The sequence below is a fragment of the Phoca vitulina genome, unplaced genomic scaffold (assembly GCF_004348235.1).
Source record: "Phoca vitulina isolate PV1807 unplaced genomic scaffold, GSC_HSeal_1.0 scaffold6, whole genome shotgun sequence".
NCBI classification, from domain to species: domain Eukaryota; kingdom Metazoa; phylum Chordata; class Mammalia; order Carnivora; family Phocidae; genus Phoca; species Phoca vitulina.
The window spans coordinates 19,783,623-19,805,908 of record NW_022589709.1 but is presented as its reverse complement, the minus strand read 5'-3'; the positions used below and the strand labels follow the sequence as shown (position 1 = coordinate 19,805,908).

At 42.4% G+C, this 22,286-nt stretch overlaps 1 protein-coding gene across 5 annotated transcripts in view; it reads right to left on the bottom strand.

The window, feature by feature from the left end:
* Positions 1-22,286, bottom strand: part of ZNF346 (zinc finger protein 346) — a 34,385-nt gene that overhangs the window by 5,457 nt on the left and 6,642 nt on the right. Inside the window, exons 2-6 of one of the 5 annotated variants that reach the window (XM_032403792.1) lie at positions 16,260-16,363; positions 15,571-15,663; positions 13,666-13,810; positions 9,412-9,645; positions 2,596-2,689 (exon numbers count right to left, since the gene is read on the bottom strand). In XM_032403792.1, coding sequence (XP_032259683.1) covers positions 2,596-2,689; positions 9,412-9,645; positions 13,666-13,810; positions 15,571-15,663; positions 16,260-16,363 — 670 coding nt within the window. Of the gene's footprint in view, positions 1-2,595; positions 2,690-2,710; positions 3,815-9,411; positions 9,646-13,665; positions 13,811-15,570; positions 15,664-16,259; positions 16,364-22,286 lie in introns of those variants that run through there. The other 4 variants (XM_032403793.1, XM_032403794.1, XM_032403796.1 and 1 more) reach the window with 4 other exon arrangements.

Here is a 22,286-nt window from a genome sequence, read left to right as displayed (position 1 = left end):
TGTGGCGGCTGTGCTGATGCTCCAGGTAGTTTATTCTAAAGATAGTACAGCTCTTCCAGGGCCTTGGACTAATAAGGAGGGCAGCTCTCCTTTACTGAGGGCCACCGCATGCTATGCACAATGCTTTGCTTCCAGCGTCCTATTTCATCCTCATGGCAATTCTCCAAGGGGGCAGATAGTACCCCCATTTTATATATGAGGAAACTAGAGTTCAGAAAGTTTAAGTCACCTGCCCCCAGTAAGCTTTTTATTGTTGTTTCTAGTTATTCTAAAAAATCCCCCCTGCCCCGTAAGCTTTCTGAAAGTGTGGATGATTCAGGATGGCAGCCCATGTCTCTCCACTATATCAAGCCATTTATTCTGCCTACAGGGCCCTATATGACCCTATATGACCTGGATAGTACAGACTGATCATTCTCTCCCGCACACTGAGTCAAAAGTGGCTCTCTTGTCACTCTCCATCCCACTCTCTGAGCATCTAGCAACACCTGATATTGTCTTATTTGTTTATGGATTTGTTTAGGATCTGCTTCTACCACTAGATAGGGATCCAAAAGATCAGGGAACACTAGTGGTCTTGGTTCCTACTGTAGCCCTAGTGCCCCAAACAGGGCCTGGCACATAATAGGTACTCAATAAATATTTGTTGAATGAATGAAAGCTTACCTCTAATAGCTCCCCTTTTTGGTACTAGCACTACACATACATTATCTCTAACTTTCATGTCAAGCTCCACTTGGAATGGCAGAGCACAATGAATGCACTTTGGAATCAAAAGATTTGAATGCTGGGTCTAACTCCAAGTAACTGTGCAATCTTGGGCAAGTCACTTAACCTACCTGACATAAGGTTTCCTTGGGTTGGAAAAGGGGGGTTTGTGTGTCTTTAATTCAGAGCTGCTATTGCGAATTAAATGAGATTAAATTAGGTGTTCAACAAATTGTATCTATAATATCACAGAAAAGGAATTGGAGGTTCAGAGAGGTTTACTGACTCACCCAAAGTCCCATAGCTCAAAGTGTAGGAAGAAAATGGTAAACTCTAGCATTTTCAAGACGGGGTAGCCCCAGGGTAGGGCTCTGGCTGGTTCCAGGCGGTCTACTGAAACTGCCACCAGTCAAGCTGCAAGGAGGGTGTGCTGAAATGGCAGTGAGCCCCACCCGCTGGATTGCAGGGGCTTGTGTCAAGTTCATATCGAAAAGAAGCCTCAAGAGTCCTCCCAATTTAAGATATATATACAAATAAATAAGAAGACCTGCTGCAATGTGGGAGGGGAAACTTCAGGCAGAGAGGACCAAGGACATTTTGACTCTAATATTCTGTGTTTCCACCACCTTTAATTCATTCAGCTCTGTGAGCAATACGGAACCTACCACCAAAGTCAAAGAAATCATTTTAGTAGACTTGCTTGCCTGAAACTCAGTTTCCTCATCTATAAAATGGGGATATTCCCATCTCAGAAAGTTACATAGTGGCACACTGTCCACACTACCCAGTTCCCTTCTGAGAGGAAGGGACAGACCCACGTGAGCCCTCCCCTGGCTAGGCCCTAGCCTCCTCATATCGCATGGTACCACAATCTCCTTGTAAGCATGAAGCCTTGGAGGAGTGTGCTGTGAGCCAGACAAGCTTTAGTTTGAATTATAGGCTCTGCCTCATACTATCACTTGGAATGGTGGCTGCCTCTGTCTGTAATAATTCCTTCTTCCTAGGGCTGTTGTGAGGATTACCTGAGAGAATTTTTTTTTTTTTAGATTTTATTTATTTGAGAGAGAGAGAGACAGAGATAGTGAGAGAGAGAGCACAAGTGGGGAGGAGAGGGAGAAGCAGGCTCCCCACAGAGCAGGGAGCCCGATGTGGGACTCGATCCCAGGACCCTGGGATCATGACCTGAGCTGAAGGCAGACGCTTAACCAACTGAGCCACCCAGGCGCCCTACCTGAGAGAATTTACTTGGCATATGCCCTGTAACAGAATAGGGGCTCAAAGAATGTTAGTCATTTTCAAGGTTTATATGAACAGATGACTGATTCTGTTTACCTCTTTCCTTCAAAGCACTTACCACAATTTGTAATTATTGGTTGTTTACTTGTTTATTGTTTGTCTCCTCCCATCAGAATGTAAGGTCATGAGAGCAGGGCCTGGGTCTCTGGCCACCACTCAGAGGGTGTTCAATAAATATTTGGTCTAGGAATGAACAAACCTGGTCATATTTGGTAATAACCCTTAGAGGGAGCTCTTGCCACAAAATTGATGACAATCAAGAATAGGTTCTTTGCACCGGTGGTGGGGACAAAAAAAAGCTTCCCTAGTCAGACTGTTAAAGGGCAGAAAATCTAAGTACTTTTAGGACACCACCAAGGAAACTATGTTTCTCTACTAAAATTCAGCCCAGCAGGTCCAAAGGCTGCAGAGAAGCTGACAGGAGAAAAACTTAAAGAGGAGACACTTCTTTCTGTTAACTGATTGATCTTTTGTTGACTGAGAAAAGGCTGCCAGGATTCCATTTTAGCAAAGGAATACTTGGCTTTGTTTTTATTTAGAAGACCTGAGTTCTTGTTGCAGACCCTTGAATTTCAAAGGACGATTACTCACTGGTTCTTGTGTTTGAAGCCGCTGACATGAGCTTGATACTGTTCTATGGAGTTCAGTACTATCTTACACGTCTTGCAGGGGTAGCCCTTCCCAGCTGAAACACACATAAAAATCAAGATGCTTAGTTATCCAATAAAATGGGACCCGGGGACTGCTGCTTTTGACAGTAAATGCCCTTCTGAGGATGACGGATGGTGGGGTGAGGTTAGGTGGTTGGCCCTGATGAGAATCCCAGAGGCCTCATTGCTCATGGGGACGCAGGCTATGTGCCTATGTACTTCCTGGGGTTGGGAACCTCCTCATCCCCTGCAGCATCCCCAGCATTGAACCTGGTGCAGAGTAGCTGTCTGTTGAGTAAATAAAAGACTGACAGAACAAAGAGGTGACATTTGGTCTAACTGTCTTTTCTACCTTCTAACTGTGCTAAGTGGCCTCATTAAGAATGCCTTTCACTGAGAGATTTCTGGGAAACTGTCACTCTCCTTGGGCTTGCAATAATAGTAATAATGAGAATGCCTGCTATGAAAATTAATCTGTCTTTCTACCTTGGGGCCCACAGACACCCTGTCTTACTACCATGGTTGATCCAATGACAAAGTGGTCTTTGTCCACATGGTCTAGTAGAAAGCATGGGTCAGGAGCCAAGATATGGAGCTGGACTCCTGGCTCTGCCTTCATGTGATCTTGGCTAAATCCCTTCCACTTTCTGATCCTCAGCTTTTCTCAACTATAAGCCAATTACACCATAACTTATAACCATAATACTTATAATAAAAAGCAGCATTATTAACCAAGTATCTGATATAGGCCATACACACTAAATAATTTTGTCTGGCCCTCACAACGATCCTGTGAGAATCATTACCGTTATTTTATAGGTGAGGAAAACAAGGCACAGTCACATGTCTAAGAACACAGAGTTAGGAAGTGGCAAACTCAGGCTTGGCTGGCCACAAAGGTTGTACTTATTCTAGCGTGCCAAATATTAGCTGTACAAGAAAGGCAGCTGTACACATAACTTCAAGAGCCCTCCGGTTCTGACACTTTTCCAATCATCTGCCATCCTAAAGTTTCACAACTCCGGAGTGAGATCACCTAGGCTCAAATCCCAGATCTATCATTTCTTACCTGTAGGACCACAGGCCAGTTACTTAACCTCTCTGAGATTTGGTTTCCTCATTTGTAAAAGTGGGGCTTCTCTGAGACTCAGGTTCCTTACCTATAAAATGAGGTTAATATTAGTATCAACCTCATAAGGTTATTGTAATGATTTAAGTAAAAGCATTTGACACATAGTAAGTGCTCAACAAATGTGAGCTTTCATCACTAGTATTATTTTACTCTTATGGGTTCAGCGTGTCAGTCTGGTAAAGAGGTGGAGAGTATCTTTTAACCAGCCTTCTATTATGGCAGCTGGAGCTACTGTGAACACCAATGATCGCCTCTACTCCAACAAACTAGCCAATGTTCCTAGCTACATTTGTTTCCTTTGTATCTTCAGGTATTTCCTGGAAGACACAACCCTTAAAAGAATTTAAGGGGAAAATTATTGCAATCAGAATTCAGGTCCTTTTTAGACATTAACGGACAGAATTTCCAGAAGCCTTTATTTTAGACCCTCAGCTCTTCTCTCTCTAAACTCTCTAGGGGGTCTGATTCATTCCCGACTTTACCACTTAAAACATACGAAACTATCAATATTTAACATCTACTGACCTACCAAATGGCAGTATCTCTAACCCAGACCCTTCCTTTGAGGTTTAGAGCTATATATCCAACTGTCTACTTGGATATCTAATGGGCGTCTTAAACTTAAGCTGATGAAACCTGGCTATCCACCTAATAGCTTAAGACTAAACCTGGTCACCATTCTTGACTATTCCCTTTTCTTCACCTCCCACATTTTTTTTGGTAAAGATTTTATTTTTATGTAATCTCTTACACCCAACATGGGGCTTGAACTCACAACTCCAAGATCAAGAACTGCATGCACTACTGACTGAGCCAGCCAGGTGCCCCTTGCCTCCCACATTTGACGGCCAAATCCTGGCAATTTTACTTCCAAATAGTTCTTGAATCCATCTACTTCTGTCTACCTTCTCCACTGCTACCTTAGTCCAAGCTCCCATCTTCTCCAGTATGAATTACTACAATATCCTCATTGCTGGGGTCTCCACACTCCCCTTCCTCCCTGTTCCAAAACATTCTCCACTTTGTAAGCAGAATGATCTAATAATGCTTAAACTGTCAGTGGCTTCCCAATGCTCTTAGGATAAAGGCCCAAATCCTTAACATGACCAACACCACCATGACTGGATGCTTGCTCATCTTCCCAGAATCGTTTTGCCCAACACTATTTTCTCCTTACACTCTGGGAACCCTTCCTTGACCCCTGCTCCCCTATCTTAAGTTATCCCATTTGTTTCCCTTTTTTTTTTTAAAAGATTTGTCTATTTATTTGAGAGAGAGAGAGAGCGCACACATGTGCACAAGTGGGGGGGAGGGGCAGAGGGAGAGGGAGGGAGAGAATCCCAATCAGATTCCCCACGGAGCCAGATGTGGGGCTCGATCCCAGGACTCTGAGATCATGACCTGAGCCAAAATCAAGATCTGGGTGCTCAACCAATTGAGCTACCTAGGTGCCCCCCCACTTTTTAAAAGATTTATTTATTTATTTGAGAGAAAGAGAGAGAGCAAGAGCAGGGGGGAGGGGCAGAGAGAATCTTTTTTTTTTTTTTTTAACTTTATTATTTATTTGAGAGAGAGAGGGATAGAGCACAAGCAGGGGGAGCAGCAGAGAGAGAGGGAGGAGCAGGCTCCCCGCTGAGCAGGGAGCCCGATGTGGGGCTCGATCCCAGGACCCCGGGATCATGACCCGAGCCGAAGGCAGACGCTTAACCGACTGAGCCACCCAGGTGCCCCGGGCAGAGAGAATCTTAAGCAGAATCCAAGCTGAAGGCAGAGCCCAGCGCTGGGCTCGATCTCACAACCTGAGATCATGACCTTAGCCGAAACCAAGAGTCAGACACTTAACCGACTGCTCTATCCAGGTGCCCCATTTTCTTTTTCTTTAATATTTTATTTTTAAGTAATCTCTACACCCAACATGGGGCTCAAACTTACAAACCTGAGATCAAGAGTTGTACACTCAGGATGCCTGGGTGGCTGTCAGTTAAGTGTCTGCCTTTGGCTCAGGTCATGATCCCAGGGTCCTGGGATTGAGCCCTGCATCGAGCTCCCTGCTCGGAGGGGAGCCTGCTTCTCCCTCTGCCTGCCGCTCCCCCTGCTTGTGCTCTCTCTGACAAATAAATAAATAAAATCTTAAAAAAAAAAAAAAAAAGAAAAGAGTCACACACTCTCCTGACTGAGCCATCCAGGTGTCCCATTTGTTTAGTTATTTGATCAATGCCTATCTTCTCTGCTAACCTCTAAGCTCCATAAGAACATGGGCAATACCTGTCTTATTTACTACCATACATACAATGCCTGGCATATATTAGGAAAGAACCCAACAAATATTTCTTGGCTGTATATGAATTTAACAAGACCTGAAAACCTGTCCTATGTAGTGGCTGAAGAAACCGGAGGGATCCGTATGGGGCAGAGAAAGCAGACCTGTTCTATGTAGGAGGAAAGGCCCTAAGTAGGGAGAGAAAGTGATGGGGTAAAGCAGAGGAGGATTGCAGTAACCTCGGGATGTTGAATGCTCTGGCATTTGGAAGGATTTGACTGCCTGAAATGCAGGCTTTAGTTATGGTATTCTTGGATAAACAAGAGACATATGAGCCTTAATTACAAAGCAAACTCCAAGTCTTTGCTCTGCTTGGTGGATGCTGCAGCTTCTGTTTGGGGGAGAGATCTGGACACTCTGGGTCATCTCACATTTGACCCATACTTGTCAGGAAACACTTTGACAAGAGCCCCATGGAAACTATTCTCTGGACCCAACATAGAACTTGACCCGAGTTTCAATGCTGGCTCTGCCTGCTGCTGCCTAGTGTGGGACTCAGGACAAATCACCTCACCTTTCTGATCCTAATGACCTCATTTGTAAAATGGGGATAATCAAACTTGCACAACAGAGCTGCTGTGAGGATTAAATCAGGTAATTACATGTGAGAGCATCTAGCTTAAGCCTGGAGTGCAGCAGCCGCAGGTAAGTATAGGATGACTGACTGATTGAATGAACAAACAAGTTTTGGCAGAGGCCAGCAGGGAAAAGTCAAGCTGCTAACAAACCTAAAACCTTTACTAAGGCGAAGTCCCTGTCAGCTCAAGCCACTGCTTTGCATATCCTAGATCAGCATCCCACTCTATGGGTAAGAAGGGGGTCAGAGTGCGTTCAGTGCCTCTACTGATGTCCTGTAGTTGGAAAGCCTCCTGCCAAGTATACTCAGAGCTGGAGGCAGGGGGAAGGAGTGTAAGTTTTGGAGCCAGACAGAGCCAGAGACACAGACTGATACTGTCACTTAACATCAGGTCCTATCAGCTGTTTGACCTTAGGCAAGTCACTCTGAGTCTCAACTTCTTTATCTGTGAAATGGAAAAAATCATACCTATTTTTAGGAATGCTGAGGGAATTAAATTATAATATATATGTTAATATCAAAGGGGGTGTGATACCCCTGCCCCCTGCCTAGGTTCTCATGAAAAATTTTGGCTGGTCTGTAAAGCAGTCAGATGCCTTAAGCAAGAAGAAAGGATCTAGGATACAGTTCTAGGATTAAGTATGGTAATTAGTCTTAGACAAATGGAGGAGTAGATATAGGAAGGAGACTTTGGCTTAAGATAATAGAATGGATACAAGTTAAGATAAGCAGCCTAAAACACGGCAGGGTTTAAGTCCTGGCAGTGGACAGAGATAATGAGAAAATGACCAGGGCAGGGCCAAATAAAGGAGGGCCAGGAGCTGGAGCAAAGAAGGGTCAGCTGCAAGAGAACCCTGGGTCATGCCGGCTGGATGCTATGTTGTCTCTATCAGTCTCAGGCCAAAATAGGAGGGTGTCATAGAAGAAGGGTTCTGGGGCGCCTGGGTGGCTCAGTCAGTTAAGCGACTGCCTTCGGCTCAGGTCATGATCCTGGAATCCCAGGATCGAGTCCCGCATCGGGCTCTCTGCTCAGTGGGGAGTCTGCTTCTTCCTCTGACCCTCTCCCCTCTCATACACTCTCTCTCTCAAATAAATAAAATCTTTAAAAAAAAAAAAAAAGAAGAAGGGTTCTGAGGAGCTTGGTTCTGAAGTCTCCAGATTCCTCAGCATATGGGGCTGATCCTGTTAAAGGGGAAGGCATTACTTGTATGTGGGAACACTACGTAAATATCCAATTTTGTTTTTGTTTTTTCTTTTTTAAAGATTTTATTTATTTATTTATTTGACAGAGAGAGAGAGAGAGAGAGAGAGAGAGCACAAGCAGGGGGAGTGGCAGGCAGAGGGAGAAGCGGGCTTCTGACGTGGGACTCGATCCCAGGACCCCGGGATCATGACCTGAGCTGAAAGCAGACGCTTAACCAACTGAGCCACCCAGGCGCCCTGTAAATATCCAATTTTGAAGAGGTTTATAAAGCAAGGTCCTTCAGTGGCACTGGAAGAACACTCCTTAGCACCCTGCTGAAGCCACTGTTTCATGCCCATCTCATCTTGTCAGTACTGCTCAGTGATGACCTGTGTTGTATGGCTGCTTTGGGTTTGGGGGTTGTTAGAGAGGCATGATCTCTCCCCTTGCTCATATGTGGTCTGGAACATCTACAACATTTGGGTGTTCACCTTTCCAGGACTGTGGCAAGAGCACAGATGACCCTGAGCAGCAGGTTCCCTGAGGCCAAGTTGTTTGTACTTGGATGCCATGGGGGCCTCAAGAGTTGACTGTCTGGTGCTGCATCTCCATGGCCTGGGTGGAAACCCTGAGGACCCACTGAATGCTCATGTAGGCTCCAGGAGACAGGGACTGTTCCCTCAATGAGGGAAAAGAGTAGGCGCTCAATAAACATTTACTGACTGAATGAAAGAGAAAATAATAATCTTCCCCTCCCCCACTCTTATTATAAGCCCTAAGTAGTTACTGTGATTGGGAAGGCTCTTAACTCTTCATGAATGCTTAGTCCTGTGATGCTGACTGGCATCTTGAAGTCAGGGAAAAACTAATGTTCTCTGAGTCAGAGTGGTGTCCTTCACCACACTATCCCAAGGATATAGGCAGGCCTGAGCTGCTGAGAGATGAGGGGCCCTGAGGACACTCTAAAATCTGACAGAGGCTACTGAGGTCTTCACACAGGAATGTGGATGACAGGGAGCTTAAATCAGAGGTTGCAAACTGGTGGCCCTTGGCCCAAATCTGGCTTGCAGACAGGTTTGACTCACACAGGGTTTAACATTTTTAAAATCTGGTGGCACATTTAAAACTGAGGGGCTTTTTCTTTTTTTTTTTTAAGATTTTATCTTTAAGTAATCTCTACACCCAACATGGGCTTGAACTCAGAACCCCAAGACCAAGAGTCGTATGGTCTACTGACTGAGCCAGCCTGGCGCCCCTAAAAATGAGGGGAATTCTTAAAGAAATCTGACTTTCTAGAGTCTTTTGAAAAACGGAAGATACGGTAGTAACTAGCTGGAGCTGCCCAGGAGAGGCATGTACTCTTCAGCTGATCAAATCCCCTCTTGGCTCTTTTACTTATTGAAATTTCCTGTCTGGTTTCTGCAGGCATTTGAGTTTGCAACGCCTGCTTTAGATGTAAGGAAGAAAGGGCACAGCTTTGGTAGTCTGGGGAACTCCAGTGGTCAGGCCCTGATCCAGCTCTGGGTGTGAGCTGGGCCCTCTTACCTGATGAGTCAGTGACAGCAGGGTCTGCCAGCCGCCCATAGTGTGCCATGAGTTTGAGCTTGGTTTCCTGTTTCCTGTGTTTCTTGCCCACATAATGTTGTTGAGCCATGACAGGGTCGTTGAAAGTCGCATGGCAGAGGCTGCAGAACTTGTCTGGGTCTATCATCTCTCTATTCTGGTGCAAGGCTAAGGTGGAGGCCACAAGGAAAGGGTTTGTAAGGCGTTTCGACAGAGCTGCGGTGAGAGAGTTCAAACAGAAACAATGAAAAGACCCAGAAGGTGCCAAGCTTTCTAGTCTGCTGAATGGAAAGAAAGCCTGGGTCACTAATCACACTTGCAGATGTGGCACTCTGCCTGTGTGACACACACGGAAAGCCTTCTCTAATTGGGAAAATTGGGAAGATTTGGGGGAGCTCAAAGACCAGCTACTTGATCAGCAGCTTTCACTACTTCAGGTACATGAATCCTGATTATCTCATATTCTGAGGAGGCTTCTGCTATCAAGTTACCCAATTACAACAGACTAGAAACGTACATGTTTGTAGTCTTTTTATCCCTCAGAATTCCCGAGAACTTCACAGCAAGTGGGACAAGAAACCTGGGTGTTTTAGTCCCATCCTCAAAGTGCCCTAGTTACAGAGCTGGGACCCAATGCACAGATGTAGCAACTGAGGGCCTGAGGACCTGGAGGGTCATTTAGAAAAGGCAACCATCCTAGGGAGGCCTTTTGGGTTACACTGCCTTCCAGGCTGAGTAGGGGAGAGAGGGGATGACACTGACATTTAGTTACATGCTTTGTATATATTATTTCCTCCTTTGGTCCTCAGAACTATCCCATGAGATAGATATCATTTTGCCACATTATAGAGAAAAACCAAGGTTCAGATGGGTAAAGTGACTTGTCCAAGATCACCCTGCTAGCGAGTGAACCTGTCTGTGTGACCCTAAAGACCATGCTGTCTTTGCTATGCCAGGCTGCCAGAATGTGGTAGGGTAACCTGAGGGCTACAGATCATGCTTTCACCTTCAGAAAACATCCCTGGCTTTGGTCAATGAATTCAGTTAATCAGAATCTGTTATAGGCATATGCATAAGCCTCCTGTGGGTCAACATATATCTTGATACTGATGGCAGGCCAGACTGCTGCTTTATGGAGTGAATGCCAAGACTCACTAATGAGTCCACGTGGCTAGAATGGTGTCAACCTAGTAACCACTGCTTTAAAAATTGTGGCCTAGAACCCCCACCAATGGTGGAAGAGAAGTGGGGCTCAGCAGCACTCAAGATCGATGGCTCAGATGCTTGTTCATCCCTGGACCACTTCAATGGGGGAAGTTTTGAGGATTTTTAGCAAGCCAGAGGAAACTTGCTGGCTTTTCTCACAATGGTTTTCCAGCATAGGAATCTCAATTTCCCTGACCACTAACATTCCCTGTCCATTGTTTCAGCAAGTCACTTGAAAAGTAATGCACATGTTGTAGAATATTTAATATATGAGAAAATATTCAGTATGTGGTGTTATGTTAAAAAAAGCAGGTTATACAGCAATCTGTTTCTTATGTCCTCAATTTTGTAAAATAAACAAATGAAAAAACATACTGGTGATGCATGGAAAAAAGGCCAAAGGCATAGAGTAAAAGGGTGCGTTTCAGTATTTTCCAACTTTTCTACAATGAATGTAGATTTTTCACATCAGAAAGGAGAGACAATAATGGTTGTTAAAACATAAAAAGGTCATTCTTTAAAAGATATTGAAGAGAAACATCAGAGGTAAATGGTTAAGTAAAGTTGGAGGAACCGCTTTATGGACATCCAAAAAATAACAACTATGGGCGTCTTCTCTTAGGAAACAGCTGGAAGTATGTAAAGAGTATTCTACAGGGGTGTTTGCTGTACTGTTATTTATAAATATCAAAAAAGGGGAAGGGGGAAATGTTCAACATTAGAGGAATGGTTAAATATGGTATGATGGGCTATTATATAGTCATTAAAATGTTTATAAAAAAGTTTTTAATAACATGGGGAAATACAAATGTTATATTAAACAGAAAGTGTATAAAATTGCACACACAATATGATCTTATCATTGTTAAAAGATATATGCACAGTCTTTATGTGTTACTGGTATTCTGAAAATGTCACCAATATATTAATAGTGTTTCTCTTTCGGTGGTAGGATTTGGGGGATATTTTACTTTCTTCTTTGTACTTTTTGCATTGTTTGCACTAGAATTACTCATAGCGAGTATGCATAGTATCATTTTTATAAACATAATAAGGCCATTTAAAGTATTCTTTGTTTATATGGACATATATATGGATTTAATCTGGATATACATAAAACAACTATACACACAGATATACACACATACACATAACAAAAGATTAGAGGAGAAACACTACTCCAAAATGTTAACAGTGGTTATCTCTGAGTGGTAAAATTATAGGTACATTTTCTTTTCATATACCTATATTTTCCGTATTTTCTACAACATGCTTCTATTACTTTTACATTAGAAAAATGTTTAATTTCAGAAATAGAGTTCTACACTCACATAATAACATGGAAATGTGCTTAAACTACAAAATTCTGTGAAAAGTAAAAGCAGTATACAAATGGTAGATGCACTTTGATTACAACTATATCAAAACTTATCTGTATGTGGCAAAGGCTAAAAATGAACATGGAAAATAATCTCTTTGTATGGAATCTTTGGGACCTGGAATATTCCAGGGAATTTTCCCATTTATGGAAAAGATCAATCCATATAAAGATAAATGTCCTTATAAAGTTCTGTTCTTAAGGTAGTTTCCCTTGGCCTAATGTTTTAATCTCTTGTACCAACACCGACTTTATTTATTTATTTATTTTTTAGCAATCTCTACATATAACGTGGGGCTCGAACTCACGACCCCAAGATCAAGAGTCACATGCTGCACTGACTGAGCCAGCCAGGCGCCCCCAACACCAAGTTTAAACAAAAGCCATTAGTACTAGTATAACTCAATGATGAACAAACCATAAGCGAGGCCAATGACATGCTCCAGGTGGTGGATGCCTGAGCAAATACTACATTTGATAAGGGGATTCCACTTATCCTGGCTATCTCGATGATGGTGATAATACTAACAGCAGCAGCTGTCATTTACTGAGCATCTATTAAGTCCTAGGATCCTTATATACATTATTTCATCCTCATAACCCATAAAGTAGATATTATTATTAACATTTTATAGGTGAGGAAACTCAGGTTCAAAGAAGTTAAGTCATATAGATGGTAAATAGCAGCATCAGGATTTAAACCTGCATGTCTGTGACCTCAAAGTCCATATTCTGTTGTTTCATAGCATGAACTAGATTTGGGTGTGTTTAAGAGGGTGTAATTATGAGTGATTTTTCACCTTATCTTCAAAGTCTTCCAAAACACTGTTGTCTTGTTTTCATAATACAGTATTATAAAAAAGAATAACAAGTATTATAAATAGTACAGTTAGTTTACTTCTTGGTCCAAAATAAATAAAGAAGCAAAAATTACCAAGAAAAAAATGAAATAAAAATCAAAGAACTTTCATTCTTGGCTGACTGCAGTTAGCACAGGTTAAAAATTCCCAGAAAGTCAGGAGTTAATGAGATGAGAGTGGGGGTTGAGTACCAGTGGTGACAAGATAAAGGGGACTGTTTTAGAAGTCACTGCACTGGAAATGAATTCATGACAGTTGCAAACACGGCTTGCTGGGCAGCAGTGGCAGCACTAAAGTGTCCCGCTTTGAAAAGCAAGTCCCTGTCTTGAGGAGAACAGGCAGCTTTGAGGATTAAAGTGAGCAGGGCATAACCTGAGCACACGAAAAAGACAAGGATTTAGCTTTCAACTTGGAACACATGGTAATAAGGGCCGGTGGATGCTGGGAAGGAAAAACCTAAGTGGGAGAGGTAGGAGATAGAATGCTCTCATGGTATGCACGGCCTGGAGGACTTTGGCACTCCCAATTATAATTATTTGTCAGGACAAAAGCTCAGGGCTAAGATGCTTCTACAGAGAAAAATTGATGTAACCAAAGAAAGGAAGTTAGGTGAGCACAACTCTGAGGCTGCATTTCACTGAAGCTGGGTCTACTTTGATATTTTTAAGGGTTCTCAAAGTAGTTCAACCTCTCCAAGTCTGTGGCCCCAGTGAGCATTTCTGGGAGCACCTGGCATTGGTGCCCTGAGGATGGGAGGGGTACCGATATAGCACTACTCAGGAAAACCAGTACCTTCCACCTTAGTGGATTGCTGCTTCAGCTTTAAGTTCTTTGCGTGGGTCTTCCCCAGGTAGTGCGACTGGGCCACGACAGGGGAGGAAAAGGTCATGTTACAGATGGGGCAGCACTGGTTCTTGTCTTTGCTTCTGCTGCTCTTCTGGTTGGGAGAAAGAACACAGGTCTGATCACGCCACTGCCCAGCCAGAAAATCTTCAATGGTTCCCCATTGCCCATAGAAGAATGGGAATTCAAGGCCCCCTTCACACACTAACCCCAACCTACCTTTCTGGATCTTTCTCCAGCTACTTCATTTCAGGTTCTACTCACCATTCCCCACTTTATTCTCTGTTGCTTCCTTGCTTTGCTTGGGCCATTCCTGCTACCTAGAATGATCTTCCTCTTTTCCTGCCTAGCATGTATCGGCTTAGCCTTCAAGGCCTATATATATATAGGCATATATATATATATCTCACTTCTGGGAGATTATTATGTAAGAAAATCATTCAGTACACAATTATCGAGCTGCTTTGTGTGGGTATTCAGAAAAAGTTAATCTTGTTCCATCTCTGCATGCCCAGAGTACATTAAACAGACCTCTATCATACCACTTGTCACCCAAACTGACAGTGTCACAGCTTAGGAGGACTTTGGGCATGGACCACTGGATTCATCTTTGTTTCCTATCCTTAGCACCCTGCTGGAGTCTGGCACACAGCAGATATTCAGGGTTTGCTGAACAAGCAGATATTTGGGTTTTATTTGTTGATTGTGATTAGGCCAGAAAACAATGTATTTCAAGCCTATGTTAAGAGCTCCCAGCTCTCTGAGGTGTGATCTGTGAATAGTATTCGTTACAAGAGCATTTTACAATTTTGGCACTATTGACATTTTGGATAATTCTTTGTTGAAGGGGAATGTCACTTCATTTGAACTACTGGACCACCCCGAGGGTTGAAATAATCAAGATACAAAGAGGTGAAGTGACTTGTCCAGAGTCATAGAGTTGGTCTTGTCTTTCTGAATTCTAAATCATAAGAAGGGCAACTAGGGGATGGGTCCAGTGACTTTGGAGAAGGGATGAGTAAGGCCCTTCCAAACCTGTGACCACTATATATAATAGGAAGCAATCTGCAAATTTTCATTCACTGAACATCCACTAGGAATTGGAATTTTACCTCACAATACCCTTAAAAGGTAGGAATTATTATCTCCATTTTATGGGTAAAGTAGAGAGGTGAAGTGATTTGCCCAAAGTCACCAAACCAGTAAGTTGCAGAGCTGGTATTGGGCCCTCATCAGTGGACTTCTCATCCCATGACATTTGAACAACCTCCCATGGAACAAAAATAATGGTACCCCTGAGGGACTAGGATTGTTTCAGCATAATTCTCACAGTATTTCTAAGCCAAAAAGCAAGTGCATTTACACCTCAATCGGAACAGGCATTTGGAAAGGTGTTTTTTCCACTTGTTTATTCAAAACATTCAAGTGCTGAACTCAGCTCTTTCCCTCCCATTTCAAGAAAGCAAGCAGCCTGGTTTCTTTCCCTTTTTTCTCCTTGAGTAGTGAAGGGGAAGCTTCTTGTCCTGCTTCAATAAACCACTGGGTGGTAATGCATAACAATGGCTTGATTTACTGAGCCCTACTATGTGCCAGGCTCTGTGTTTGGTGCTTTTTATAAACCTTCCCTCATTTTAGTTTGGAAAAATCCTAAAATATAGTTGATATCAGCATTCTCATTTTTAGGGAGGAAGATATCAAGGCTTAGAGAAGTAACAAGACTTTTCCAAGTCGCACAACATGGCCAGGATTTGAAGCCAATTCAGTCTGACTCAAAGCCCACCTTCTTTCCACCACACCAACCTGCCTGTTGGCTTCATCAGAAAGTGAGCAGTCTCAACATGGCAGCTGGATTACCTGATCTGAGTCTAGCTTCTTCGTTTCCCCTTTTAATGTCTCCATTCCATGGATTGCTAGGTATCTCTTCACTTTGTTGGCATGTTTTTTGCTCTGCAAGAACCCAGGAAAAAGATCAAAAATAGCCAAATGCCATTTCATATCTAAGGCACTCAAAAATACTAGATTTTCATCTGATCCATCCTCACAAAAACTTCTGAGGAGGAGAAGATAGGGGAAGAAACCTAGTTTATTGAGCTCCTACTCTGTTCAAGGTACTTTACGTGCTATTAAGTCTAACCTTCACAGCAATCTATGAGAAAATTACCATCATCTCTATCTTACAGATAAGGAAACTAAGACTGAAGATGGTGAGGCTTCTTGCCCAAGATGAGCAGCAGAGTTGTGATTCTAACTCAGGTCTATTTAAAGCCAAAGTGCATACTTTCTACTATACCGCACTGAGAGGGAAGATATAAGTATGATGATCCTGATTTGGATGGGAGAAATGAGACAGAGAAAAATTAAGTCAACCTTCAAATCACAGTCAACATGCATGGAGGCAATGTCTGGGTGGCTAGGAAGGAATTACATACACTTCATTGTGCAAGCCAGGGAGAAGTGAGGGCTTGGCACTGAGTGTGGAAAATAAAGTATTTCTTTTTTTTTATTTTGGAAAGTAAAGTATTTCTAAAGGTACAATGGCATACCTGGTAGTGTGCCAGCTTCTGGGACTCAGAAATGAGCAAGGCGCAGCAAACCTTACACTGGGTATTGGTAAAGAGACACTGGTTCTTCTGGATCATGTGCTCCACTACAGAGAGGAAAATAAAAAATCTTTGAGTTAAAAACCTACCTCAACAGCACTGTCTTTGAACCCGGTCTCAAACGTAGGCACTGAGTAATGGAATGCCATATCATTATATCTCGACACACCTTAGTCACTCCTTCCCTATGCTTTCATGACTCATGCTATATACTCATATCACCTATATAATAACTTTACAATTTTGTGTAAGCCAATTTTCTTTACTAAGTAAATTTTTTTGAGTTATAATTGATATACAACATTATATTAGTTTCAGGTGTACAATATAATGATTTGATATTTGTATATATTGCAAAATGGTCACCATGATAAATCTAGTTAACATCTGTCATCATACATAGTTACAAATCTTTGTCTGGTGATGAAAACTTTCCAGATATACTCTCTTAGCAACTTTCAAATATACAATTCAGCATTATTAACTATAATCACCATGATATAAATTCTTTTAAAAAGAAATCTTTAGATCATAAATTTAAATAGATACCAATAAAAATGAAGTAATTCTAGACTGACACTGGTACCAGAGGCTTGGAGCTCTCCTTACAAAGACTAAGAGAGCAGCAACTGTGAAGAAAGGTGTTAAGATATTTTTCCCAGATAGAATCAGAAAGATTGAAAGACTTGAAAAGAGAATCATTTTATCACTCTTTTTTTAAACTGTAATAATAAATTCTGTATCTTTTTTATTATTTGTGAACATTTTCTGTGGAATTAAAAATAAAGCAACTCCAACATTTATTCCACTAAAAGATCAATAGCATTTTCTGATTTTATTATTTATTTTTTTATTTTTAAAAAGATTTTATTTCTCTATTTCTTTTTATTTTTTAAAGATTTTACTTATTTATTTGCCAGGGAGAGAGATATAGCGAGAGCAGGAACACAAGCAGGGGGAGTGGGAGAGGGAGAAGCAGGCTTCCTGCCGAGCAGGGAGCCCGATGCGGGGCTCGATCCCAGGACCCTGGGATCATGACCTAAGCTGAAGGCAGACGCTTAACGACTGAGCCACCCAGGCACCCCAAAAAGATTTTATTTTTATGTAATCTCTATACCCACTGTGGGGCTCAAACTCATAACCCTGAGATCAAGAGTTGCATGCTCTACTGACAGAGCCAGCCAGGCACCCTGCATTTTCTGATTTTAAAATTTACATTGGTATAACTGTACACAGCGTTTTGGTTAGAAAATTGTACTGGGGTTTAGTTATTGAAAGACTAGAATATTCTTTTTGTATGGAAAGAATGTGAATTTGTTTATTAAGGAAACATTAAAAATTGGTTTCTTTGGAATAAATCAGAAGATTTGAAAAGTAATTTTGGAGGATAAATATCAATTAGAAGATGCTGCTCAGGGCGCCTGCGTGGCTCAGTTGTTGAGCATCTGCCTTCGTCTCGGGTCATGGTCCCAGGGTCCTGGGATCGAGCCCCGCATTGGGCTCCCTGCTCGGCGGGAAGCCTGCTTCTCCCTCTCCCTCTCCCCCTGCTTGTGATCCCTCTCTCGCTGTGTCTCTGTCAAATAAATACATAAAATCTTTAAAAAAAAAAAAAAGATGCTGCTCGATGATCTTTTACCTTCATGAGAAAAGGTTAATTAATCCTGTTATTATACAGTAAACACAAACTAGTATCTAATACTAGTTAAATGTGTGTGGTACAAATCTTGGTTAGGAACTTGGGCCCCCCAGGCATGCTGACTTGGGTTCAAATCCTGCTGCTGTTTCTGTGACTGTGTGATTTTATAGAAATTACTTAATCTCAGGGCACCTGGGTGCCTCGGTCGTTAAGCGTCTGCCTTCACTCAGGTCATAATCCCAGCATCCTGGGATGGAGCCCTAAGTCGGGCTCCCTGCTCAGTGGGGAGCCTGCTTCTCCCTCTCACTCTGCCTCTCCCCCTCCTCTTGCTCTCTCGGGTGCATGCTCTCTCTCAAGTAAATTAATAAAATCTTAAAAAAAAAAAAAAAGAAATTAATCTCCATCCTGTGGTTTTCCTCTGTTTACAATGGGAGTACAGAAGCCCTCCTTTATCTGGCAGTTTCACTTTCTGTGATTTCAGTTACCTATGGTCAACCATAGTCTGGAGGCAGATGATCTTCCCTCTCACATATCTTCAGAAGGTCAGTAGTTGCCTAATGCTATGTCACAATGCCTACATCATTAATTTCACTTTATCTCATCATGTAGACATTTAATCATTTCACATTACCACAAGGGTAAGTACAGTAAAATATTTTGAGAAACAGAGATACCACATTCATATAACTTTTACTACAGTAAGTTATTATAATTGTTTTATTAATGTTATTATTGTCAATCTCTTACTGTGCTTAATTAATTAATTAATTAATTAATTTGACAGAGAGAGACACAGCAAGAGAGGGAACACAAGCAGGGGGAGCGGGAGAGGGAGAAGCAGGCTCCCTGCCAAGCAGGGAGCCCGATGCGGGGCTCGATCCCCGCACCCGAGGATCATGACCTGAGCCGAACGCAGATGCCCAACGACTGAGCCACCCAGGCGCCCCTGTACTTAATTTCTAAATAAAACTTTATCATAGATATGTATGTATAGGAAAAAATATAAATATATATAGGGTTCGATACCATCTGTGGTTTTAGGCATTCACAGTAGGGATCTTAGAATATATTTCCCATGAATAAGGGGGACTACTGTACTGGTAACATGTATCTCATAAAATGTATTATCCTTGTGGTTTTCCATACAAAGCACTTAGTGCAGTGTCTGGCTTAGTTAGTACACACTCGTTGTCAATGACGAATGTTATATGTCAAATTCTTTTTTGGGTCCTGTGCTTCTGAGAAAATTAATTATTTTCTAGATTGTACCTGTGAATATATATATATTTTAAAGATTTTAAGTAATCTCTACACCCAACGTGGGGCTTGAACTCACAACCCCAAGATCATCAGTTGTATGCTCCATGGACTAAGTCAGCCAGGTGCCCTAAGATATTTCTTATTCTAGAACTTGGTAAGTGTTAAAATTTTTCTTGATCTGACTTTGAAACATCTCAATTCACCTAACATATTACACAAGTTCTACACTGTAGGAAACCATGACATTAACTATTCTTAATTGTTGGGTGGGGAACTAAGCCTTACCTTTGGGGAGGAAGTAAAATTTCACGCAAGGCATGAGTTCTATCATGACACCAATAATCTGAGGCAGGGACAGAGTCCAGAAAACTCTGAGGGGACAGCAAGCTCATGTTTTTTATCTTCCACTCTGGACCAAAATGAGGTCAAGATGCCCTGGAGGGAGGTTCTTGGTAGGAAACTTTTTTTTTTTTTTTAAAGATTTATTTATTTATTTGAGAGGGAGGGGCAGAGAGAGAGAGAATCATCAAGCAGACTCCCTGCTGAGCAGGGAGTGGCAATGTGGGGCTTGATCCCATTACCCATGAGATCATCACCTGAGCTGAAACCATGAGTCTGATGCTTAACCAGCTGAGCCACCCAGGTGCCCCTCTTGGTAGGAAAGTTTTTAAGGTGACTTTCGCTACTTTACAAGGTCTAAAGCTTATCTATGCCAGCCCTTTTGGGCAGAAAGGCTGCTGTCTGGCTGTATTTCTGCCCCTTAGAGTCACTGTTTATTTCCCCATTTTTCTCCTATGGTGCTTGGTAAATTTTTGTGAAAGACCTTGCTGGCCTCAGCTGGGTTCAGAGAAACCAAGGGAAGTGGGTCTGTGAACACATATGGGCCAGAGCTTTTATTTTAACCAACTCAGCCACCGAGGCGCCCTCAAGAGCTTTTATTTTATTTTATTTTATTTTTTAAAAGATTTATTTATTTATTTATTTGAGAGAGAGAGAATGAGAGACAGAGAGCATGAGAGGGAGGAGGGTCAGAGGGAGAAGCAGACTCCCTGCCGAGCAAGGAGCCTGATGCGGGACTCGATCCCGGGACTCCAGGATCATGACCTGAGCCGAAGGCAGTCGCTTAACCAACTGAGCCACCCAGGCGCCCAAGAGCTTTTATTTTAAAGGGAAGATGAGAGGATCCTCAGAATGCAAAGCCCGTAAGACGGAGATGGTACCCAGGAGTCACACTCCAGTCATCCTCCCCTGACCTGGAGATGTTGGATATTTTCTTTTTTTTAATTAAAGAAGATGAGGTTCTTTTTCAAAGATATTCAGAATCTGACTCTCAAAGGCTAAATAGGGCAGGGACCATGTATGACTTTGTATCCCAGTATCTAGTACAATACCTGACCCATAGCAGGGCCTTGGTGAGTATCTGCTGAATGAATGAAATGAACCTCTCTAGTCTCAGAGAGTATATCCACACAGTCCACAAATACATATTTGGAATGCTTTCTATGTGCCAGCACTGGGGCCATATCAACAAGACAGAATACAAAGTAAATAAAAAGCAAAATAGTGAGAGAGAGAGAAATGCTATGAAAACAAAGTAAGTAGCTCTCTCTGTAAAATAAATAAATAAATAATCTTAAAAAAAAAAAAAGAGGGGGCGCCTGGGTGGCTCAGTCAGTTAAGTGTCTGCCTTCGGCTCAGGTCATGATCCCAGGGTCCTCACATCAGGCTCCCTGCTCGGCCGGGAGCCTGCTTCTCCCTCTCCCTCTGCCTGCTGCTCTGTCTGCTTGTGCTCTCTCTGTCTCTCTGTCAAATAAATAAATAAAAAATCTTTAAACAAAAAAAAAAAACTTTAAACAACAACAACAACAAAGTAAGTGGTAGAGAATGATGGGGGCAGTATAGTCAGCGAAGACCATCTTATAAGGCATCAGCCATAAGGAGATCTGGGGGAAATAGTGTTCCAGCCTGAGACAGTGCCAGGTCTCTGAGGCAGGGATGAGTTTGGCATATTCAAGGAATGGAGAGGAGGTCAGTGTGGCTAGAGTATGGTGAATGAGACAAAAGTGGTAGGAAATAAAAGTTGGAGAGGCAGTGTGAGGCCTACCAGATCATGTTGAATGAATATAAGGCCTCAAAAGCCATGATTTGAACTATGGATTTTGTTTTTAGTGCCATGAGAGGCAAAAAGATCTGGCTTATATTTCAAAAGATCACTCTGATCACTGTGTCAGCAGACTGTATGCGGATGCCAATGGAAGCTGGCAATGGAGATAGAGAAAAGTGTATGGCTTTGGAATTACATTCCAGAAGTAGATCTGATATGCAATTTCTTAGATTGGATGTGGGGAAGTGAAGGAAGGAGTCAAGAATAGCTCCTAGGTTTTGAGATTGAGCATCTGAACAGATGAGATGAAAACTGGAGGATGACAGCCTTGGAGAATTTAAGACTTTTCTTTGGCTATGTTAAACATGAGTGGTCTATTAGATATATGGGTAGAGATATCAAGTAGTCAGTTGGAGATTCAAGTCTGGAGCTCAAGGGAGAGGTCAGAGCTGGAGATTATAAATTGAGACTCGTAAGTATATCAATCATACTTTAGGCTATGGATTGGAAGAGAATGCCTAGTGTAGATGGAAAAGGAAAGAGGTCCTGGAACTGAATCTTGGAGCCCTCCAAGCCCTGAGACAGAACTGTCCAGCCAAGCCCTTCCTAAATTCCTGACCCACAAGAACCATGAGAGGTTTACAAGGTTGGAGGAGCTAAGGTCCACACTGGGAAAAAGAGCTTACATAAATTATCAGAATTCTGAGAAGGTGGCCTGAATGTGTGTCTCTATTGCCCTGATGCACATATAACTTTATTCATTTATTTATTTTTAAAAAAGATTTTATTTATTTGTGAGAGAGAGGGAAAGTGAGCACAAGCAGGGGGAGCGGCAGGCAGAGGGAGAAGCAGGCTCTCCACCGAGCAAGGAGCCTGATGTGGGACTCAATCCCAGGACCCTGGGATCATGACCTGAGCCGAAGGCAGACGTTTAACTGACTGAGCCACCCAGGCATCCCTCCACCTACAA